Source organism: Gopherus evgoodei, chromosome 4, assembly GCF_007399415.2.
Source record: "Gopherus evgoodei ecotype Sinaloan lineage chromosome 4, rGopEvg1_v1.p, whole genome shotgun sequence".
Lineage (NCBI taxonomy): Eukaryota > Metazoa > Chordata > Testudines > Testudinidae > Gopherus > Gopherus evgoodei.
The window spans coordinates 135170853-135193957 of record NC_044325.1 but is presented as its reverse complement, the minus strand read 5'-3'; the positions used below and the strand labels follow the sequence as shown (position 1 = coordinate 135193957).

Below are 23105 nucleotides of genomic sequence, written 5' to 3'. Positions count from 1 at the left end.
AGGCACCCTCTGAGATTCCCCACGGGCCGGTGGGGGCCAGGCAAAGGCGGACTGTCATCAAACCCCGCTCTCCCGGCTCCGCTGCACAACTTGGCACATGCCAGCAGATCCCTGCACTGGGGAGCAAGGGTCCAAGCTCGGGGGAGGGAAGGAGGGTCCTTGGGAGCCTGGCAGCTCTTATGCACCAGGTGTCTGTATGTCTGTCCTCTTTGCAGTGAGTTCAGCAATGGCAGCCCAGACCTCATCAGAGCCAACAGCACATCCAGGCCCAGCAGCAAAGCCATTTACCGTAAGACCAGCGTCCTTCTCCTTTCAGCCTACCCATCCCCTTCTCCTCCCTCATGTCTCCGCACCTGCCATGCAGGAGTGCAGGTAGGGTGGTATGCTCCAGTACGCAGTACTGGCAAGAGATTTTTAGTAGGTATAGGGTACCGGAAAGACTTGGGGAGGCTGGCCCCTCCCCTGTGGAGTAGGAGTGGAGCTGCACTCTGCTCCTTAAAGGAGCAGTATGCTGCTAGGGAGGGCATTTATTCTTTATATGAATTTAACAGCACAATACATATGCTAACATAAGCCTTTGTTTAAGTTTGTTAGCATATGTATTGTGCTGTTAAGTTGGTCAGGAGTTTTCAAGAGGGGAGGGGTGGGAGGAACGGAAGGTGTTTAGAAAGTGTTTTTGATTCCTGCTCCAGCCTCTGGACTATGAACATATACTGATGGGAGCATTCTAACCAAGGGACTGAGGACTTTTAAGGTAACCTGGAGCCTTCATATTTCCTTGATCCTTTGAGGCTAGGGTTACCAGATGACAAAACTGAAAATATCGGGATGGGGGTCGGGAGAGGACGGTGGAGGAAAAAAAAAGAAAACGGCCAGAGTGCCGCCCCACCCCGCACCAGCTCGCCTCCTCTCCACCTCTCCCCGTAGGGGAAGGTGCCCAGCTGGTGCAATCCCGCAGGTGGCCCCAGAGTGGAGGCAGCAGGCCCCAGCCCCCTAGTCCCGCTCGGGTCCCACAGGGAATGAACGGGGATGCCTCTGCCTCTGCCTCTGCCCTGGGGCGGGGTTTCCCTACAGCCCACCCTACAGGATGGCGCAATCCTATCACCCTGAGTGTGCCCGGGCCCGGGCCCGGCCCAGGCCCAGCTGCCCCGCAGAGCACCACGGCTGGCCCCGGAGTGGGGACAGCAGGCCCCAGCTCCCCTGTCCCGCTCGGGTCCCACAGGGGAACAAACAGGGCTGCTGCTGTCTCCATGTGGCAAGAGGTGAAGCCCTGTCGGAGTCCCCGTGCGGGCAGCTGCTGCCCCCCCACTCCCACCCATGGGCGCGTACAGGGAGCCAGTTCCCCAGCCGGACCTGGGGCTGCCCCTGCAGCTATCACCCCACCCTCCTGCCTGCGCTCGGGGCCAGGCCAGACTCACTGACCCCACACTCCCCTGTGTCCCCCAGGCCTCCCTCCAGCGCTTGCACTGCCACACAGCTGATCGGCGCAAGCCTGGGAGGGAGAAGGAATGGCATGCTTGGGGAAGAGGCAGGGATTTGGTGAGGAATCCAATGGGGCAGTGAAGGGGCAGAGCTGGGGTGGGGCCAGGGCGAGGATTTGGGGAGGGATCCAATGGGGGAAAGAGGGGGTGGTGTTGGGGTGGGGGGACGCTAGCCCCTGCGGGCTTCGCCTGTGCGCGGGAGCGCAGGGCAAAATTGCTTGTTTGTCCAGTGTCCTGACCAAACATCGGTCGGGACGCGGGACAAACAAGCAAATATCCGGACAGTCCCGATAAAATCAGGACATCTGGTCACCCTATTTGCAGATGGACTTATGAGTTGGTTATTGTCCAAAGACTGTTCTAGCCTCATTGATTGCTGATTTCTCCCTTGCAATGGACAAAGATCAGATCTCTGCTGGCTTTCTCACATGAGTCAGCAGCCTTTGATACCTGTGGTATAAGCAACATAGCCATTGCTTGAGTGATTTTGTTCTTTCCTCTCCAAATGTCAAAGCCTGTTCCCATTTAATTCAATAGCAAAACTTTTGATTTCAGTGGGAACAGGATTTGGCCCCAAGAGATCAGAGAATGTGATTTTGATCAATTGCTTTTCTGCCCAGAGGCAGTTCTCATGCACATTTTGCCCGGCTGATTTCAATTGTCCCTCCTGTACATCATGCTGAGGAAAATAATACAACAGTGTGTGCTGTAGCTCTATCAAGATGCTCATGGCACACACAGTTCTGTGCCTCTTTCCCATCCAACCCAGATGGCGCTGCATCTCTGCTTTCCGGGTGCCTGGCGGGGAGCAATACTTAGGCCTTGTCTACACTGCCACTTTACAGCGCTGAAATGCTCTCACTTAGGGTGTGAACCCCCCACCCCGCCCCCCAGCGCTGCAAGTTTCAGCGTCGTAATGTGCCAGTGTAGACAAAGCACCAGCGCTGGGAGCTACTCCCCTCGTGGGGGGTGGTTTTTTTACATCGTTTACGGCTGGTAGTGAACATACCCTCAGATAAAGGCAAGCTGGCAGAAGTTTAGTTTGGACATAAGGAAGACGTTGATAGTGTGTTAAGGGAAAGTGGGGTGATTGGCCTTCCTATCCTTCTTTCAAATTAAGAAGTTTTCAGTGTGGGGTGTTGCTGGATCCTCAGTGACATGTGGAAGTACAAGTGGCACCAGGGGTCCAAAGCACCATTTTGTTGTAAAATTTTAGACAGGTAAGTGGGGTATCATAGGGGACAGGAAGAGTGTGGGGGCCCCGGTTCCCCGGTTTGGGAGTGGGGTGGAGTCACATGGGGGAGTCACGTGCCCTCCCTTCTGTCCCTCCCATGAGTGCAGTACCGGCAAGAAATGATTTCTACTTGCACCACTGCTCCCGTCAGCCAGCCCCTTCTTCTCCCCAGATTTCTGCCTCTCCCTTTTATTCCTCTTGCCCTTCTCCACCTGCAGGCCAGCGCAAGGATTACACTCTGTTCATGCTGAAGCAGCAAAGTGACTTCCAGCACCGTGTGGAGGTAGGAGAAGCCCAAATGGCCTGTTTTCCCTCCCTGCAGAAAATGCCCTGTGCACATCCACCCATCAGAGCACGACCAGCTGTCCCCACGCTGTCATCTCACCCCAGTGGGGAGGGGCCTTCCCAGCATGCTCTGGTGCGCCAGGTTGGCGATGCTGGTGCACGCTGCTTCCTCTGGGTTTGAACCCTGGCTGGGTTCCCAACTGACTGCAGACGTCCCCACCTCGTGTTCTGCACTGGCCAGTACCACCCACCACCACCTTGCTCAGCCATGTCACGCGGGACCCCCCACCTCAGGTTGCATGGTGCCCTCCATGTCCCCTTTCCTACGGTCAGGGGCTGGGATAGGGGACTGGGGAGGGCCTGGACACTGTGCTCTGTGTCCCCAGCACCTGCTCACCGTCCACGTGGACTCCAAGGACATTCGTGACGTGGATGACTGTGTGGCACGGCTGAAGATGATGGACGCACAGGGACGGGTCTGGGGACAGGACATGATCCTGCAAGTGAGAGACCATGAGCTGCTGTTGAGCGACATCGAGACCAAGGTGCATAGGGGTCTCCCAGCCCATCTCAGCCACCTCCCCTCCTCCCAACAGGGCCCAGCCCCACCCCCCCCCAGCATGCACTCTCTTTGGAGTCTTGGAGGAGAAAGCAGAGTGCTTCGGGGGGCTTACCTTCATCCCCTGCCATAGGGCTAGCAGGAAATGCTGCCTCCAGCCCATAGGATTCCACACACACCCCATGTCCATGTGAGAGAGGAGCCTGGATCCCCAGCAGAGACACCCACTGTCCTGCTGATCTGCCCCGTTCTCCCCATCTCCTCTCCGCCCTGCCCCCCTCCCCCCCCCGCTGCAGGAGGAGTTGGAGAGCTTCCCCCTGGAGAGTGTCCAGGCATGCGCTGCCGTCCTCAACTGCTGTGTCTACAATTCCATCCTGGCCATCACCGTGAGGGAGCAGAGCCAGCACGGGAGCAGCATCCTCCTCTTTCAGTGCGAGCAGTTGGGGGTGAGCAGCACGGGCCCGGCTACACAGTACCACCTCAGTGGGCAGCAGCAGGTCTAAGGACGGCTTCAGGTAGCGGCTTGGCCCTCTCTGTGGAGCACGGGAATGGGAGATTTATTAACATGGGGTGTATGTGTCAGTGCAGCCCTGTACTGGATGGAATCATGATGGTGTGTCATTGTCCCCACACTGCTAGGGAGAGTCTTCTATAGCTCCAGTAGCAGTTTCTTTCAGAGCTGGATGCTCTGGGGTCTACCCTCGCTATTGGCAGCATAGGGATCGCTGCTCTCAGCTGCAGGGCTGTGGAGGGGAACTCATGGTCCTGCTGTATTCCTCTTCCCTTCCCATTAGGCAGAGCTGATGAAAGCCAACTTGGAGAAGGCTGTCAAGGAGTGGAAAGGGGAACGGGAGAGTCAGGATGTGCTCAGGTAACGGGGTGCAGAGAGCCTGTCTCCAGCAGGGTAACGTAGGTGCAACCACTGTCTCCTGCTGGGGCACTTCCAGATCTGACACAGTCCCCCAGTCCTGGATTCCCAGGAGCCCCTGTCCCCCCTCCACACATCCTGGATTTCCAGTAAGGAACCCCCCCATAAAGGTACAAAGAAAATTCTGCACCTTCTGAAGTCCCCAAGGGATACAGCCCACACCCCAGCTCTAGACAGGGGCCCTCAGTCCTTCCATAGAGCTGAGGTGCTCCTAGGGTTGAGTCACACAGAGCCCTTGTGGATAGGATGTGTTTCCCCTACCCCTCTTCCTAGGGGTCACCAGGCATTTCTCCTCCAGTGTCCCCAGGGGGCGCAATGCAGCCCCTTCTCTGTAGCCGAAGAAGTCTTCCGCCAGCCCCTCTGCAGGGACAGCACCTACTGCTGCATTACTAGAACATGCCTCCTTGTTCCCTTTCTCAGGAGCAGTTTGGAGACCATGCTGTCCCAGCAGAGCCGAGGGTCCTTCCACAGCAACCCCCCACATACCAGCCAGGATAGGTGGGCTGGACTGCCAGAGCCAGTCCCCTTTATTCCCCCCACACCACGAGGATGGCAAAGCCAAGGCCCGGTGCCCCAGAATCCCCCAGCCTCCATGGATTATGGTAAACAGGCTCTGGTATGGCAGGGAGGGGGTGGTGCATGGAGGTGGGTTGGCGCGGAGGAGGGGTAGGCCAGGGAGGTGCAGGTTTGGAGCAGTATTTGGACTCAGGACTCATGGATTCCCTTCCCAGCTCTGCCACTGACTCTCTGTACCATGAGGCTCATGATACTGACTCCCCTTAGCCGGGCTGCGTTCACTGATGTCTGCAGAGCGCGGAGAGGTGCTGTGGGAGGGTGCAGAGGGCAGCTGGGGGGACGGGAGCTGTAACTCTGAGCCCTGGCGGATGGGGGATTGGAATGGAAACCCCACCACAAACCTCTGCCTGCTGCAACTGACCCCAGCCTCCTGGCTATTGCAGCGCCTGACCAGCCGCGGCCCCCAAAGCCGAGAGATGAGTGGACAGATCCTGGCTTGCAGGCAATGCAGGACTTCGACAAAGACACTGTAAGTACCCCAGGACTGCTCCAGCTGCTTCCCGGATACCAGCTTTTGCTGGGACTGCTGCAGCCCCCATCATTGCCTGGTGGAGCCTGCCCACAAGGATAGGCTTTCCCCTGGTGCGTCGTCAGGCAAACTTGCAGTAGGACAGAGCTTGTTTGGTACTGACACACTTCTGACCCTCCTGGGGACTGCGGTGTCAGGCTGGGACCTACGTGGGAAGGAACTTGCCAAGTGCCCTGCCAGGCCTGAGGAGAAAGGCCTCTCTGCCTTCGAAAGGCCTAGAGAGCAGCTGGCAGAAGAGAGAGGGGAAGCAGCAGCCGGGGGGTGGCAGCGGATTTTTAGCCTCTGCAGCTCTGCCAGCTGGCTTAGGAGACAAGTTGTGTCCCAGCCCTGCCCAGAAGGAGCTGTGGGCTGGCTGGCGAGAGGAAGGGAGGAGGAGGAGGAGCTGGGGAGATCCGGGTTTGTGGCAGGGCAGGAGCTCCACCACCTTCTGACACCTGCCAGGCTGGTCCCGATGCAGGACTTCTCCAGCCAATATACAGCATTAGGTTCCCCATGGGCAGACTGTGCTCTGTGCTCTGGCTGCAGTGGCTAGGCCTGGGTGTTCTTCCCAGAGATAGAGGCTGGCCTGGGGCCCCGCGCTGCCTCAGATACATCCCTGCTGCTTGTGTTGGCAGGAAATCCTGAACCACGTGCTGAGTGACATCGAACTCTTTGTGGGGAAGCTGAAGGAGACGAGCGGCTCGCTGAGCATCAAGAAGAAGTCGAAGAAAAAGGACAAGGAGAGAAGAGGTGAGGGAGGGGGAAGGGTTATGGGAGGGAAGGGGGTCTTGCACTCCTAGGAGAAGTGGGGTCAATCTCTGCATGGCCCCCCCAGGGGAAAGGGGACCTGGGAAGGTCTCTGAGGGGACGTCTCCACAGCCGCTGGAGTGAGCCTCCCAGCCTCGGTAAGCAGACGCACTAGCTGTGCTTCGGCTAACACACTTCAGTGGAGCCATGTGCATGGTGCTGCATGAGCATGGCCCAGGTTTCCCACCCTGTTGCGGAGGCCTGGACTCTGTGCCCCCACCTGTGCTGCATCAGCCACAATGCTATTTATAGCAATGTAGCCGGAGCAGAGCTAGTGTGTATCCGTGTACCTAGGGTGGGACACTCAGTCCCAACTGCAGTGAGTGTAGACACACCCTGTGAGGGGAGAGGTGGATCTGGGGGGCAGGTCTCTGGGTGGTCCCCAGGGGAGAGGTGGATCTGGGGGGCACGTCTCTGTTGGCCCCCAGGGGAAGGAAATGGCTAGGGTCTGTGCCCCTGGCTAGTGTCATCCGTATCTCCAGCCTGGAGTGGGTAGCGCAGAGCATGCGGCTATTCAGGATGTTGGGGCGGGCGAGGAATTACCCCATGAATGGAGCTCCTTGCTCTTTGACACAGCCTCTGCCCTTTCCTAATGGCTAGGTGGGGTCCCAGGGCCTGGGCAGCTCCTGCCCCAGACCTGGGCTGCCTCTCCAGGAGCCAGTTCCAGAGTTGGGGCTGGGGCCGGGGCCCATCTCTTGAGGCTACCTGCTGGGCTCAGCTGTTAGGAGAGGAGATGGGGATGGAGGAGGGGCGATGGACAGATGGACAGAGCCCACTCCTGAGAGCGAAGCTACCTGCCCTGAGTGTGAGTGGGTGCGGAGGCCGATCTGTCTGTCGGCATCTGGCTATCTACTTGCTGCGGTGTGGGAGAGGTGGGTGTAAGGGCCCAGCTACCAGGCTGACAGCTCCCTCCCGTCTCTCCCTCCGCCTCACAGTGCTGCCCCCAGAGCCTGAGTATGAGACCTGCTTCCAGAAGATCAAATACGCCTTAAACCTGCTGGTAGGTCGTGGCTACTGGCTGGGTGGGCAGAGCTGTCTGTGGGTCGAAGAGGGGGATGCCCATGGCAGCAGCACACAGAGCCTATTGTATCGTCCGCAGAAACAGCCCAGCCCAATTAGCAGAGGGCACAAATCCAGCAGGGGAACTATCCCCTCCCCGCAAGAGGCTGAGCACTGGGATACAATGGAGATGAGCATGCTATAAATGTCTGGATGCAGAGACCCCTTGCACCCAACCCTCTGTGTCCCACTTCCCTCAGCGCCACCAGGGAATCACGTTAGTTATTGAAACTAAACAGGATCAGGGACGGAGGGATCTGGGGACGGAGGGTGGGGTCACTGTGCCTATAACGCCAGGATAAATGTATGGCTACTTGGCAACCTCTTAGAGCCAGGAAACCCCTGGCACTGCTTGGGCCCTATCGCTTGAGCCGAAGAAGTTTCCATCAGCCACTATGGAACTAGTGGGGTCATTGGTCTGACCTGGCGCAAGCAGTGAGGGCCAGGGGATTGGTCTTGCATGGCCGTTCTCATGGGATTCTTCTGCTTAGGTGCTCAGAAACTTTAGTGATGAGTGTGATCTGAGAACCAATATAGAAAAGAGTAGCTGGAGCTGAGTGTGTTGTATGCCCCTGGCTGTCCCTCCTGCTGGATGCCGAGCCAGGGTGGTGGGGGTATGGTTGGGTGGTGCGTATGTAGGCTTGGCAGAATTCAGGTTTTATTGTCTCTAATTTCGATGATTCATATCGACTTTTTTTTCTATTTTTAACTATTTTAATTGTTAAGGTTGCTGTAAACCAAGTGGGGGGGGTCTGGCTGGAGTTAGGGCTAGGGCAGTGCTGGCAGTGGGGCTGCAGGGGGCTCCCCGCACAGCCAAGGGGTCCAAGACACCAGAGTGCAAGGTGCCGGAAAGGCTGCAGTCATCCTGGCCTGGAGGAGCAGAGATCCCTGGCCAGGCCTGCAAAGGAGGAAAAGTCCCCAGCCGTGGGGCAGGCCATCCGATTGCTGAATGGCTCCTACCTGGGACAAAGCCGATCAGCAGTGGGGTGGACTCCCCCATGGCTGGGGTGCTCCTCTTCTTCCTCCTCGCAGTCCTGGCCAGGCGTCTCTGGTCTGCCCCACCAAGACTGCAGCCTCTCCCACACCTTGCACCTGCAAGAGTCAGGGGTCACACAGCTATAGCAAGAACACTGCATACAGCATAGGTACGTGTTTGTCATATCCATGCAGCAGGGAGTTCCTGAGTGCTGGGAGCCCTGCTGCTGTCTCCCCTGCTCTACCAGAGCCAGCCACACTTGTTACAGAGCACATGCTGCAGCCAAGTTTGCAGCACCTCTGCATTGCTCCTCCTTGTGTTAGCTGCCCAGGGTGCAGCTACCTCCCTGGCAGTGGGGCTAAGGCAGAGAGGTGAAAAGCTTCTCCTATGTTTTGTCTCTACACAGGGGAAGCTGAAACCTAAGCTGCAGCAGCAGCCACCCAGTGCCCCAGAACTGGTTCGAATCATGTTCTCCACCCTCTCCTTCGTGAGTATCCCAGACTGTTAGGATCCATCTCATTGACAGGGCTGCAAGTTGACTCCCCTCATATCCATGCATCCAGTTCTTCAGGGGTAGGTGTAAAGACTGCCATTGTGGCTTCTGCTTGCACTAAGCCATTGGGGCTTCTGCCAGGAATTCCAGAGATAAGCCCCTTTGTCCTATGTGGACAGAGGCGGGCCAGCTCACAGTGGACAATGGGTTGCATGCAGATTTTTCCCCACCACAGGAATCTGAGAGATTCCAGATTTTCCCTGGCAGTAAAATTCTCAGGACATAGTCTTATGGCTACCAGGAGAGGGCATGGGCTAGTGATTAAAGCACAGGCCTGGGAGTCAGGACTCCTGGCTTTGCCACTGGCTCGCTTTGTGACCTTGAGCAAGTCACTTCCCCTCTCTGTGATTCCATGTCCTGATCTGTAAAACCGACATCCGCCCGCCACCCCCAAGGGCTGTGATTGGCTCTATTCATAGAGCACTTTGGAGCTCTGCTGCACAGTGATAGCGTGAACAGTTCCTCTGCACCCAGCGCTGTGCGCTTCACCATTACCAATCTCCCTGCGAACATCTCAGCACCCTCAGCTGCACCCAAAGCAGGTGTGAGCAGGGCACCCTGACAACACAGCTGCCCTCGGACATGACCGTCAGAGGTGGGAGGTTCTGGGTTGACCTGACTTATCACTGTGATTCCTCCCTATCTGCCCAATATACAGATTTTATCCAACTGTCCCTGGCCAAACCTGGCTTCTTCCATTGTTTCCCCTCTGCTGACTGAGGCAGCCATCGACCTGCTGGACGAGTCTTTGGAGAAAAAGGACCGAGACACCTGGAAGAGTCTGGGCAAGGCTTGGGACACAATGAGGTGAGGAGAGTCCCTTGGCCATCCAGGCCATTCCCTCTGCTGAGCCAGCAGGGCGCAGAGCAGCTGCTTGGCACGTGCACCGTCTGTTGCTGTTAACAGGAAGGATCTGAAGCCGGCGAATGTGGAAAGAACTCAGACTGGGATCCAGTGGCACCATCTCCCCCTTTAATGTTAATCTGGATTGTAGTTGCTGGTCTGAAGTCCACTATTTAGCCCCAGGCAACAGCTTCCCCACGTTACCCAGCTCTGTCTTGGTCTGAGAGGAGAGCTCGAGCTCCATTGCCCATTCAGCCCTGAGATGGGGAGAGAAACTGTGCTGAGGGCAGAGTCAGCTCCTCACAAACGGGCATCAGGCATCCAGGAATAGCATCTGTCTCTACCAGCCCAAGCCAACTTGGAATCAGCAGCCTCCACTGGGGTTGTAAGAGACTGTTCTCCCCTTACCAATTCACTGAGCTTTCCATCGTCCCCTCCACCCCCACGTGCACCTTCCTGCAGGGCTGACTGGTGCCTCCCTTCCCAGCCTGAGCCCCTTGACCTGTTCTTTGCTTGTTGTCAGCGCTATGGATCCCCCTTCGAGTCACTCCCACCCACCCTGTGCAGCTGCTGGTGGTTAGAGAGACATGTTTACAGTCCTGTATGGAGACCAGCATTGCAAAGTCTTCTCTTTCTTCCGCACCCCAGGACAGAGTACCCTGGCGGACAGTTCATCCCTCCCTACATCCCCATCTTCTCAGATGGGTGGGTGCCCCCCCTGCCGACCCAGAGGGAGAACACCACTCACTTGGAGAGGGTGAGTCTTGACTGCCAGGCTGTTCCTGACGGCACAAATTAAAGTTTGAGCTGGGTGGCTGAGGGGTGCACTTTAAATACTGTCTTCCGTAAACTGCTACTCCCAGATTACGATGGATTCCCCTCACATCACTCTCAAACCACTTGGGAAGGGGGAATAGCACAAGGAACATCTAATGGGCTCATTTCACAAAAGCAAAACTGATGAGGCAGTTTGGCCCAGGACCCCCTTGTAAGAGAGAGGGGGTTGTCTAGTGATTAGAGCACTAGCCTGGGCCCTGGGAGTCTTGCGGTCAAGCTCCCGCTCTGCCACTGACTGTCCATATGACCGTGGACAAGTCACTTAGGCAAAGAGCCTCAAAGGTATTCAGGTACTTAACTTCCATAGGTATTAGGTGCCTAAATACCTTTGAGGACCTGTGCCTTAATTTCCCGTCTGCAAAATGGACTAGTAGCCCTGCTCTGTCTCACCAGGGGAGTCTTAGGACAGCTGCATTAATGGTTATGATGGTCAGATGCTATAGTGCCATAGGTGTACCATAGCCAGACATCGGAACTCAGAGTCCAGGGGAGGGGAAGACGCTTTGCACTGCTGTAAGTCCATCCTTCCCTTTAAACACGGAAAAGACGGTTACTCACCTTTGTAACTGTTGTTCTTCGAGATGTGTTGCTCATATCCATTCCAGTTAGGTGTACGCGCCGCGCGTGCACATTCGTCGGAAAACTTTTACCCTAGCAACTCAGTGGGCCGGCAGGTCGCCCCCTAGAGTGGCGCCACCATGGCACTCCATATATACTCCTGCCAGCCCACCCGCTCCTCAGTTCCTTCTTGCCGGCTACTCCGACAGTGGGGAAGGAGGGCGGGTGCGGAATGGATATGAGCAACACATCTCGAAGAACAACAGTTACAAAGGTGAGTAACCGTCTTTTCTTCTTCGAGTGATTGCTCATATCCATTCCAGTTAGGTGAATCCCAAGCCTTACAAAGGCGGTGGGGTCGGAGTGAAATGTGGCAGAATAAAACTGCCGAGCCAGAGGCTACAGCCTCTCTTGACTGCTGAACCAGGGCATACTGCGAAGCAAAGGTAAGGACCGAGGACCAATGGAGCTTCGCGACAGGTCTCGTGGGTAGAAACACGAGCCAGCAAGGCGGCAGATGAAGCCTGAGCCCTGGTAGAATGCACGGTGATGTGGCTTGGGGAAATATGAGCCAAATCATAACAATTGGGGATGTCCGCCATCACCCAAGATGAGATCCTCTGAGAGGAAAACAAGCAAGCCCTCCCTTTGGCCCGCTACCGGGGCAGAGCTGGGGCACCTTAGGAAATGATTCTGTCAGCACAATATAATGCGAGCACTCCACAGATGTCCAAGGAGTGCAACGGTTATGCCCATTGCGTTGAGCTGTGGGTAACATGAAAGGCCAAAACACCTTAGGGAGGAAAGCCGGGTGCGGTCATAACTGCACCTTGTCTTTGTGGAACCTTCGTAAGAGCTCTGATCTCAGAGACCCGTCTGGCCAAGACTAGGTTGAGGTCCCAGGGCGGGGCTGGGCGGCGCACCCGAGGGTGCAAGCGCTCCAAGCCCTTGAGGGACCTCGAACCCATAGAGCGTGGGACACTGAACGTCTATCTTAGCCTTCTGGAAGGTAGGGATGGCTGCTGAGAGTATCCTCAGCGATGATACCGCCAGATCCTGCCGCTGAAGGCCAGAGGCAGGCCAAATAGAGGGGATCGAGACCTCAGCAGGAGCAAGATCGAGCGTACTGCAGCTGTAAAGGAAACGCTTCCACCTGGCTCGGTACGTTGACCAGGTGGAAGGCTGCCTGTCACCCCGACTCAGGTACGCAGGAGCCACCGTGAGGCGAAGAGGCTGCAGGTCCGAGTGACGAAGCCTGTCATTGCCCTGAGTGATGAGGTCTGGGCTGACAGGCCGAGCAACGTGGTATGTCAGTGCTGCCTGGACCACTCTGGAGTGATCATGATGATGCACGCTCTGCCCCTGCGGAGTTTGAGCAGGACGTAACGAACCAGTGGGAACAGTGGGAAGGCATAATGCAGTTGGCCGTTCCACGGCATCAGGAATGCGTCCAAGATCGATTCCGAGGAGAGACCTTGGAAGGAGCAGAACACCTGGCATTTCCTGCTCTCGCGGTGAGCGAACAGGTCTGTGTGAGGAACCATCTCCACTTCCGGAAAGCGGGACGCCTCACATGGGGCAGAGTGATCACTCGTAAGACAGGAAAAACCTGCTGAGTCAAAGAGTTAAGACGTTCCGAACGCCTGGGAGAAAGGACGTCGCCAGCTCCATCGAGTGGGCCATGCAAAAGACCCGGAAATGGATGGCCTCCTGACAAAAAAGGGGGAAGGACTATGTCCCCCCTGAATACTTATGAAGCACCTGGCCATTGTGTTGGCTGTAAACACCGAGATACAACGGCCTCGCAGCTGCCGCTGGAACCCCTGGCATGCCAGGCGGACTACTCTCATTTTTGGGGCATTAATGAGGAATGCCAGCTCCCTAGAAGACCGAAGGCCTTAAGCTCGGAGGTGACCATGAGCACTCGAGCAGAGAGATGATGCGTCCGCCGTCCAGGGCAGTGAGGGCTGGGGCGGATGAAACCGCATCCCTGTCCACACCAAGGAGGGAGTTAGCCACCACTCTAGGGAGCCTAAGGCGTTCGAGGGAACGGTGACTACCATGACCACTGGCTCCCTGTCCAAGCGGTACGCCGAGGTGGGCCGGACTTGGAGAGGACGGAGGCGGAGCTTGGCGTGTTTGGTTACAAACTTGCGGGCAACCATGGACCCAGGAGACTGAGACAAGAACGAGCTGAGGTCGTTGGGAAAGCCTTCAGACCTCAGATGATTGTTGCCATCGCCTAAAACCGCAGTTGTGATAAGCAGGCTCCGGCTAGGTAGGAGACCAAGATAGCCCCTAGGAGGCCCAACCTCTGCGTGGGAACCAGAGTGGATTGCTCTATAGTAATCATCAGGCCTTGATCTGTGAATAAGACCGTGACGATGCCCACGGGCTGAGTGGTTTGTGTCTCAGAGTCTTCTCGGATAAGCGAATCGTCCCAATACGGAAAAACGCATATCCGACATAGCTACGGTAGGCGGCGACTATGGCCGTAAACCGGGAGTATTCACCGCTGGCTATAAAGCGGAGGCATCTCCCGTGCGGAGGGAAGATGGCATTGCGAAAGTACGCGTCCTTCCTATCCAGGGCGGCATAGTAGCCCCCAGGAGGCAAGGATAGAATAATGGTTCCCAGGGATACCATGCAGAACTTCAACCTTATCCCAAACCGGTTGAGTCCATGCAGGACCAGGGAGGTCTGAGACCTGTGTTCGAGTGGGGGACTAGGGCATAACGGGAGTAAAACCCCTAGCCCCTTTCGTCCGCTGAAGGGGGACAGGGCTGGAGCAATTTAAAGGGGTACCTATGCTCCATCGTGCGCAGGACCCAGCGATCTAAAAGTAACTGGGGCCATGCCAGGAGAAAGCGGGATCAGGATCCCGTCCTGCGACTGGTACACCGCCCTCCGGCGAACCTTGGAAGGTCCGTCTTTGGTCCCAGTGGTAATTGCGAGGGACCTTGACTTTGGCTTTTTAGGGGGCCTGACGTTTGTCTGCGACCACCTTGGCCTTGCCGTTTTCCAGAGTTCTGCCTCTGGCTAGGCACAGAGTATGGCGGCTGGGGCCATAAAGGCCTGCGTTTGGTCGCTGGCGTATACATGCTGAGACGCATTAGGACCCTATTGTCCAGCAGGCTTCGCAGTCTGGGGCTGTCTCTGCCGCGAAGATGCCTTTACCAACAAAGGGTAAATTCTTTCCCCCGTCCTCCAAGACGGCAGCGAACTCCAGGTGGGAGGTTCGAGGGAGAAACTCCTCCACCCAGGTGCTATAATTATCGCAGCTAAGCAAGGCTTGTTGCTTTGCTACCCAGAGGTGCAGGGCCCCTGCAGAGTACACCTTGCATTCGCCAAGGCTCTTTCTGCTTCGGGGCTGGCGCCCGCTGGCCATCATATCAGGATCGTGGTCCTGAGCATAAAATCTGCGCATATGGGATGACACGGATGCGTGTCCGGATGGCCATGGAGGTACTAAAAGAAGGCACGGGCCGAGTCTCTGACTCACTCGGACCTTGCCCAACTCGGCACCGGGGACCGGCATCGGGAGGCGTATCGGTACCTGGAACGAGATCCAGACCCGCAACCAGAACGGTGTCGGGAGGTCGACCGAGATCTCGAGGCTCGGAGAAGAGCTACAGGAGTCAAGGTACCTGCCCCGGTGCCAGATGTCGGAACGGTGCCGATAGCGGGTCGGCGAACGGGATACCGACCGGTGCAGCGAGTGTGACCAGTACCGAGGAAAACAGCACCGGGACTGCCAGTGGTGTCCGGCGTGCCGACAGGACTTGGAGTGTCTGCGGGACCGTGATCATGAACGGTGCCGCTCTGCTGTACTGACAGGGGACAGTCCCTTGAAGAGACTGTATTACCCGTACCGGCGGTGCCCGGGTCAGGCAGCACTGACTCTGTCATGGCACTGAGAGCCCTCGCCGTTGGTAACATCTCCGGCGTGCAGGGAACAGCAGGCTCAACCACAGTGCGTACTGGGGAGCTGTCAGGCACCGGATTCGACGGCCCTCGTGGGGCCGGGATCCACGGTACCGAGGTCATCAGAGCTTCGGCAGGTGCCGGTGCCGGGCGAACCGAGTTAGATAAGCTGTCTGGCTGCGGTGCCGTCAGCACTGAAGCAGCGGGAGTAATACGCTCAACCACGGCGCGTGCCGGGGATCCGTCGGGCACCGGATTCGATAGCCCTTTTGGGACTGGAATCGACGGTGCCGATGTTGTCGGTGCCTCAGATGTAGATCTCTCTTCGGCCGCGGCTTCTGGCAAGCCGGGCCCCTTTTAAAACCCGGTGAGCCATGCATGGCTCCGGCACTGGGCTCATGGAAGGGGCTACTTCCTGAACCCCGCTAACTAAACTAACCATGTTAGCAAAGAAAACACGTATAACCATACAAATATATATATAAAAGTGTTATAACTGCATAATTATATACGAGAAAACGAGTAGCTAGGGAAGTGGAGGTCAGCTAAGCCGCGCTCCACGTTCCAACGACCGACACGGGCGGTAAGAAGGAACTGAGGAGCGGGTGGGCCGGCAGGAGTATATATGGAGCGCCATGGTGGCGCCACTCTAGGGGGCGACCTGCCGGCCCACTGAGTTGCTAGGGTAAAAGTTTTCCGACGAATGTGCACGCGCGGCGCGTACACCTAACTGGAATGGATATGAGCAATCACTCGAAGAAGAACAGAAGGTTGTAGCCAGGCCATGACTTGGCACCTTGTGCAGTGAGTGAGTCTCTGGGAAAGGATTACGTCCCCTACCAGGGAATTAGTGCATACAGAATTTGCTGTGTGTGGACTGCTGCCCCTCCCTCCAGGGTCTAGCAGGGATGAAAGCCCTACTATTGCTAACAGCTGAGGGAGATTCTTCTGTAGCTTGGAAAGACAGGCTTATGTTTGCAGAGGGTCACACATGCTGCGTAGCCTATCCAGGCTGTCTCTCTGGGTCTGGGGGTTATCACACATCTGTTCCACCCTCAGCTTCCCTGGAATGCCCCCCAGGATGTAACTAAAGCATGTTTGTCTTCTGTCCATGCAGCAGCCGCGGGGAAGCCAGAACCACGCCACGCCCAGGTACGTGCCCCTGTCCTCAGGCTGGCCCGGCTTCCTAGTGAGGTTCTGAGAAATGACCCAATACGCTGCATCCAGGAAGGCCCCTTGGACTTCAGTGTGAATGAATGAACACGGGCAGCACAGGGCCTCTGGCTATGAGGGGCAAATAACTCCTGCTTAGAACTTGCTGGGATCACCTCTTGAGACCGCAAGTGTGCACACACACATCTTGCTCAGCACAGTCCTGTTCCCCAAATCCTACACACGCTACACACACACTTCCACAGCAGCTGCTACACACACAAGGTTCTTTCTGTCCTACCGGCAGAAGAATCTGCTGCAGCTGACTGGTCTCAGCCTGCCAGCAGAGCCGTGCTTCCATTCTGGGCTGTCTCTGAGCCTATGGGTGGGGGCCAAGGCAGCTCATTACAAAGGGGCCCTGTTGTCAGCTGCAGTGATGCCAGGGAGGGAAACCCAAGATGGGGGCTTTGTCCACCCTTGGGTTCAGCAGTTCACACTGTGTCAGAAGTGGGGGAAGCATCGCTGGAACAAAAGAAGGTCTGTGTGAGACAGGAAGGTCAAACCCGCTGGAGACAGCAAATGAGTAGCGCATTTGGCTCCCTTGTTGAGTATCTTAATTGCTTGCTGCATTATTGCCTCTGAAAGTGGGTCACTCTGTCCTGGCCCTGCCATTCCATGGTCTGAAAGCTCTCTCCATGCCATCCTGCCACTCCTGACTGCCATCTATGCCATCTCTGGGCAAAGCCCACAGGCCCTCCCAAGCCCCTGCTGTTCACCTTTGGGTCACCTGGCCCCAGCCAGTTGCTCTTTCCCCTTGAGTGTGTCAGGGTAGCCGAGTGGCTCTGTTCTCCCAACACTAACAGCCTATGGGCCTGACCCTGCAAGGCGCTGAGCACTTCTGGGGTGGGGGCAGTACCCGCAACTCCCATGGGAGTGATGAGAGCTGAGGGTGCTCAGCACCCTTCAGGATCAGGTCCTCTAGTTGTGTCTAGACAAACATCTTGTGGGTCTAGACCTGCTCCTGGTGATTGGAGTAGTACTGAAATCAAGTGTTACATGTGAGAGAGATCAGGATGGGGTTCTCTTTTTGTAAGAAGCAGCTGGATCTCTTAGCTGGCTCCCTAGGGATCAAGGCCTGAGAGAGTCACAGATCTCCATTCTCCTGGGCTCTAACTCCATACATGGTCTCCTTCCAGAGCTCCTTCTAGTCCGCCTCAGCGCATGCAAGCCATGTACGAATTCCAGGCCCGGAACAACAAGGAGCTGACTGTCATGAAAGGGGAACTGCTGGAGGTAAGGCAGGAACTGTCCTGTGAAGTGAGGGAATTGTTCAGTCCCTGCTAGGTGGTCTCGGCGCCAGAACTTAGATACCTTTTGGAGGAAACTGGGTCTTCAGTCTCTCTAAAGCACAGTGCATTCCTCTGGAACTACTTACGGACATAGAGGGAGGGTAGCTACTAGGGACTGGTGGATCAAAGTGAATGGAGATTGGAAAACAGGCAGAGAGGGCTTACAGCACCAAGGCACAGAGTGACCTTTGATTGCTGACTATGGCTAAATGGCACCGGCCTGGAGGCTGCACCAGTGGCATGGTTGGGAACAAGGACTAATATCATGCACAGGATCAGCCTGTGGTGGGTTGCTCCTACCAACAGTACTGTGCCCAGTAGCAGAGTTGGGTTTTCAGACATCTACTAAAATGAAGCCCACTAAAAATGCCCATACTATAACGAGTATGCTCTGGTCTCATGAGAGTGGAAGTGGATGTCACGGATTTTGGGGAGGTGGACGGGGGATGGCAGGCAATGTTGCCTCCTCCCTGGCACATCTGCTAGATGCAATCTTGGGAGAGGCTGTTTGTCTTCATCTGGAACAGCACACTGGGACTTGATGGCCCAGTAGCGTGACACATTACAGCAGGGACTAGACACTGTTCACAGTTCTCTGGGCTGGGCTATGAAGGAGATCAAACAATTGGGGAGAAGGGGCCTTTCTGGCCTCAGACTGATGGATCTATATAGCACCAGTGTCATGGGTGGGAAGGTAGCACTGCATTATACAGCAGGCACCTGGAGTTGTCTCCCCAGGAACCCAGTCCCATCAGTCCAGAATCTGGTGTGATATTTATTTAGTTTGATCCTCAGCTGGTGTCAGCTCTCTGGCCTGTGCCCTGAAGGAGATCAGAATGGGCCTGTCTGGCCTCAGTCTCGAGGACTCTAATTGCCAATAGATGCCCTAGACGGTCCCCGTGCCATGCTGGGAGTCTGGAATTGCCACGAGGATGACTCCCTGCTCTGGTAGCTAGGGTGATGGCTGTCACTCATTCACCACCTGGGCTCCTGGGGGCTGATTTGAATTATGCTGTGTCCCTTGGCTCAGATTCTAGACCAGAGGAAGAAGTGGTGGCTTGCTAGAAACAGTGCCGGCGAGAGGGGCTATATCCCGAACAACATCGTGGGGCCGGTGGATCAGGAGCCTGCGGAGAACAGCATGAACCACGTAGGTCACCCTGTTCCACTCCAAGATGCAGCAACGCATTGACTTGGCTGGGCCTCCCCCAACCCCCTTGCGCTGGGGCGCTGGCCCCATTCCCCTTGGGGGTGGGGTTATGGGAACTAGCTTGCTAGAAGTTAAGTGCCTGCTAGAAAAGGGGTTTCCTGATCTCATCCCCTACACTGAGCTAAAGGTTCCCGATCTCCCATCAGCAGACACCAGCTCTGAGAGCTTGTCACCTGCAGGCAGTGACTTGCGGGGTGGCTGGGAGGGGGAAAAGGGAAGTGTTCCCTTGTCTGTTGCGGGGACGTGACTAGCGCGCTCATTTGCTGTGACTCCTCAGTCCCCTCCTCTGTCTTGGATCTAGGTGCCAAGCGGCTCCCCTGGTCTCCAGCAGCACTCCACGCCGGCGGAGGTGACGGCCTGGCTGCGGGACATGGGCTTCTCCAAGATGTAGGTCATCTCAGTCGCTAACCCTGGAAACTGGCCTCTGTCTCTGAGAAAGGCCCCTCCCTGCCATCACCCATGGGTCTCCCTGAGTCACCTCAGACCCAATCCTGAAGTCCTGGGGGCTGATCCTGTCCCCGCTGACTTCATTGGCACAGAATTGGCCAAGCCACCATTGGGCAGTTTGGGGTTAGGCCCACAGCTGCATGGGACCGTGGTGTCAAGGACACATTAGATACCTGGGGAGGAGAGAAAAACAACCCCCCCCCTTCCAACCCAGGGGAAGAAAGCAAGATCTTTATGCCCTAGAAGGGGCAGGTGGCCACTACCAGGCATGAAACTGACTAGTGCCTCTTGCCCCAGTTAGTGCTTCTCTTTGGTACTGGTACCAGTTCCCCCATCTTGGCTAGTACATTCCAGAAAACGGCCCTTCCCTCCCACCATCCATCTGCACCTCCCATGGCACAGATCTGCCTGTGTCCAGCCCCGGCTGCTGCTAGAACAGAGACTGCACCCGCCAGGTCAGTCTCCCCTGCTGATGGTCTGACTGGGGAGCTTTGCCATTTCCTCACTCCATTGTTTTTCTTTGCAGTCCCACCCCTTACCAGGTAGCTGATCTCCGGGGGTTACTCCTTCCCCTGTGCACCCAGCTACCCCTCCCTCACCATCTGTCTGTCTGTCTCCCCACAGCACAGTGAAGTGCCTTGGCGTGCTCAATGGCAACCAGCTGCTGGGGATGAGCCAGGAGGAGATGAAAACTGTCTGCCCAGAAGAGGGGAGACGTGTCTTCTTCAAGCTCTCTGCTGTTAAATCGTCCCTGGGGGTGAGTCTGCTGCAGGCTTACTAGATACACAAAGCCAGCATCCCAGAGCCATCACTGAACAGACTCTGCAGAGGTCTCTACAGCACAGGGAGAGGGGACTTCCTAACCATTATGGGGGCTGGTGTCTAGGTGCGGGGGAGAGATGAGCCTGGCTGAGGTATTCATATCTGACTTATGGGAAGGACACAGTCTGCAAAGCTCAGGGGCTTTGAGGTTCCTTCTGAGACCTTTCAGCCCAGATCCACAAAGGTACTTCTTGCCCCAAGGCCAGTATTAGGCACCCCTGCACTCTACAGAACCCTGCCTGGCAGCCACCGAACCCCATAGGCACCTAAACTCACTCCGAGCATAAATGTTGGCTGTAAAAGTTCCCTAGGCCTTTACATTTCTGCCTCTGAGCACGCATACGGTACCTCCCTCTACGCTCTGGCCTAGCTCCTGCTTGCACCCCACTGCCATCTGCAAACCCAGGGAAGGCAGGTAGAGGAGCACCTAGAATAGGGGGCTATGAGGATAAATCCACTGAGAGGGGGGTGCTTAGATCCTCTGCTGCTAGGGGCCCAAGAAGTGCCAGAGCTCGTTGCCTGAAAGCTGCTGAAGGTCAATAGCATGGAACTGAACCAACATGTTCACAGGGTTTTTTGTTTTGGGGTGGGGGGAAGAGAGAGAGTAAAAAAAGCCTTTCAAACCCCTGGATAAGTTTCCATTTAGAAAGTTTACTTTGAGAAAATAGGAAAAAACAGAGCAGCTTTTTCAGTTATTTTGATTCCCTCCTCCCCCACTTCGGTGGTAAAATGCAAATGGTGTGGGGAGGAAAGAGGAAGAAAAACAAAAACAAAAAAAACCCACAAAAGAGGCAGGTGGGGTGAAGGAAGTTTCCAAAAATGTGTTGGGGAGAAGGGCACATGCATGAAGGGTTTCCTCTGAAAACTGGAGAGTGGCACTAACTGACCTGCGCTAGCCATGGTGGGTAGTCACACTGCCAGGAGTGCTCGCCTGGCCCCGGGGCTCAGCCCTAGGCCCAAAGTCTAGAACTTTGACCCCCTGCACTTCTCTTCCTTGTTGCAGATTGGCCCTCATGATTAGCTGGCTCCCTTCCACACCATCTCCAGTCTGGCAGAAGCAGCCCAGGGCCGAGAGACTGAACAGAGGGACAGCAGGTCACTTCTAGCATCAGCCCTACTACTCTTCAAGGATTCTTCTGAGTCTCTTCCCCTGCCTCTTGTACCCAGTGCAGACATCCCCTAAAGCCACATGTCACCCAACTGGCAGACTGTTTTTGTTCAGTTTGTACAGCACCTAGCACAGGGGGGTCCTGGTCCATGACAGGCTGCTTGGTTCTCCTGCACTACAAACATTAATTTATTCTTAGGGCTACATATGCTCCAGCTAAACATGGATGTCAGCATTCTGATCAGAGGCAGATAAGTTTAGCTCCTGAACAGGCTTTGTCCAACTCTCCCAGTTGTACAGCACCAGTTCTAGAGTTTAACAATACATGTAACCCCAGAAGATAAAGCCAAGCATTCTAGGGGGTGTCTCCCTACTATTATGCCTTTGCAGAGCTGACTAAGTCATAAGCAGAAAGATTTTCTTTTAGATGCACTAAATATCAAGCCTGCAGGGCCAAGATCTCCCACAATATGTGTAGTGTTTTCACAGGTTCTTCTAGCCAGGAGCAATTTAAGACTAGCCCTTATCAGGTGACGTTTGTTTAATGGTATGTAAAGAAAATCCTTGACTCTACAAATAAAGTGATTGAATCAACTCCTTTCCTAGCCTCATTTAGGGACTGACTTTGGAAGAGTATTAGGAATAGTGGAGCCCAGAGTGGGTAGGAGCTCTTCCCTGATACCAGGGATAGGATAATGGTTTTAATGAAGTAGAGAGTAAGATGAGGAAAACGGGGGGGGGGGGGGGGGGGGGGGGGAGAAGAAAGGTTCATGTTGTTTAATGCCCACCAAGCTAAACATTTCATTTTGGGGGTGGGGGGGAATTCCCAATCTAGTAAAGCGATGGATACAGAGCTAGGCCACTAAAGAACTGGGTTATGAGCTGCACCAGACCAGAAGTCCTCCTAGCACTCAAGCCTTGGGTAGCTTACATGCTACTTTGTATTGGGTAAGTGTTACCTCCCTCCCCCTTGGCTGTGTGTATGATAACCAGAAGACCCAGTCAGTGACTGATGGACAGCAGCCCCTCCAAAGAGGGCATTTGTCTGTGCAACCTTAATCCATGCAGCTACATAGAGCCTTGGTGCAAAACAAGGCCACGCCCAATGCACTAACACTGGTTGCTCGTTAAGGCAGCTGCACAATTCTAGAGAATTAGGGTGAAGCTATGTAAACAGGCCACTTGACAGTTCTTAGACAGGGTGGATAAAATTCCATGATTTTTTTTTTTTAACATTAAAAAAAAGCTGATTTTAAACAATTAAAATGCTTTTGGGGAGCTATAATGTAATAGGGATTATAAATTAATTCTATAGTATGAGGCAATATATTCATGTAATGTTTAAGAAAAGTTTTGTAAATGAGTTCCAATAGTTCATGGATTAGGGACCCAATCTTATGGGGTTCCAGGGGCTTCTGTAGAAAGATTAACCTAAATAATTATATCTACCCACTGGGACTCAGTGCTCAGTCTAGAAGATACCAGAGATGCTAAGTTTTGCAGTTCTTGAAATGTAGTTTGTGTCTGCAGAGGAAACATGCTTTAAATAGCAAAACTATTTTTACACACATGGTGAGAAACAGACCTCAACCCTATTGTCCCTCTGCAAATTTGTAGAGTGTCAATCCCTTACCTCTAAAAGGTGCAAAGTTTCAAAAAGTTCAATGAATAGAAGATGGTTGGGGGTGGAATAGATCTGGACAAGGAGAAGTCTGGAGATAAATTTGAGAAGGGAGGGACATATGCTTTTTGTTAAAATAGGTTTGCTGTTGAAGAAAAATCCAGAATACTTAACATGGGTTTAGATAAATAAAACAAATGTAAATGTCTGTCTGGTTATGTTCTCCTACTAATACAGCAGGGCAAGAAAATCCTGCAAATATTAAATG

At 55.0% G+C, this 23105-nt stretch overlaps 1 protein-coding gene across 1 annotated transcript; it reads left to right on the top strand.

Moving 5' to 3' along the window:
- The first annotated feature begins 1087 nt into the window (after positions 1-1087).
- EPS8L3 (EPS8 like 3) lies at positions 1088-21920 on the top strand. Its single transcript, XM_030562204.1, has 18 exons — positions 1088-1175; positions 2934-2998; positions 3387-3545; positions 3856-4005; positions 4354-4430; positions 4908-5089; positions 5447-5532; positions 6207-6321; positions 7314-7378; positions 8820-8900; positions 9625-9773; positions 10458-10566; positions 16246-16280; positions 17477-17573; positions 18660-18779; positions 19141-19226; positions 19911-20043; positions 21112-21920. The coding sequence occupies exons 1-18, from the start codon at positions 1088-1090 to the stop codon at positions 21127-21129; spliced, it is 1815 nt and encodes a 604-aa protein (XP_030418064.1). The 3' UTR covers positions 21130-21920.
- Positions 21921-23105: the final 1185 nt, after the last annotated feature.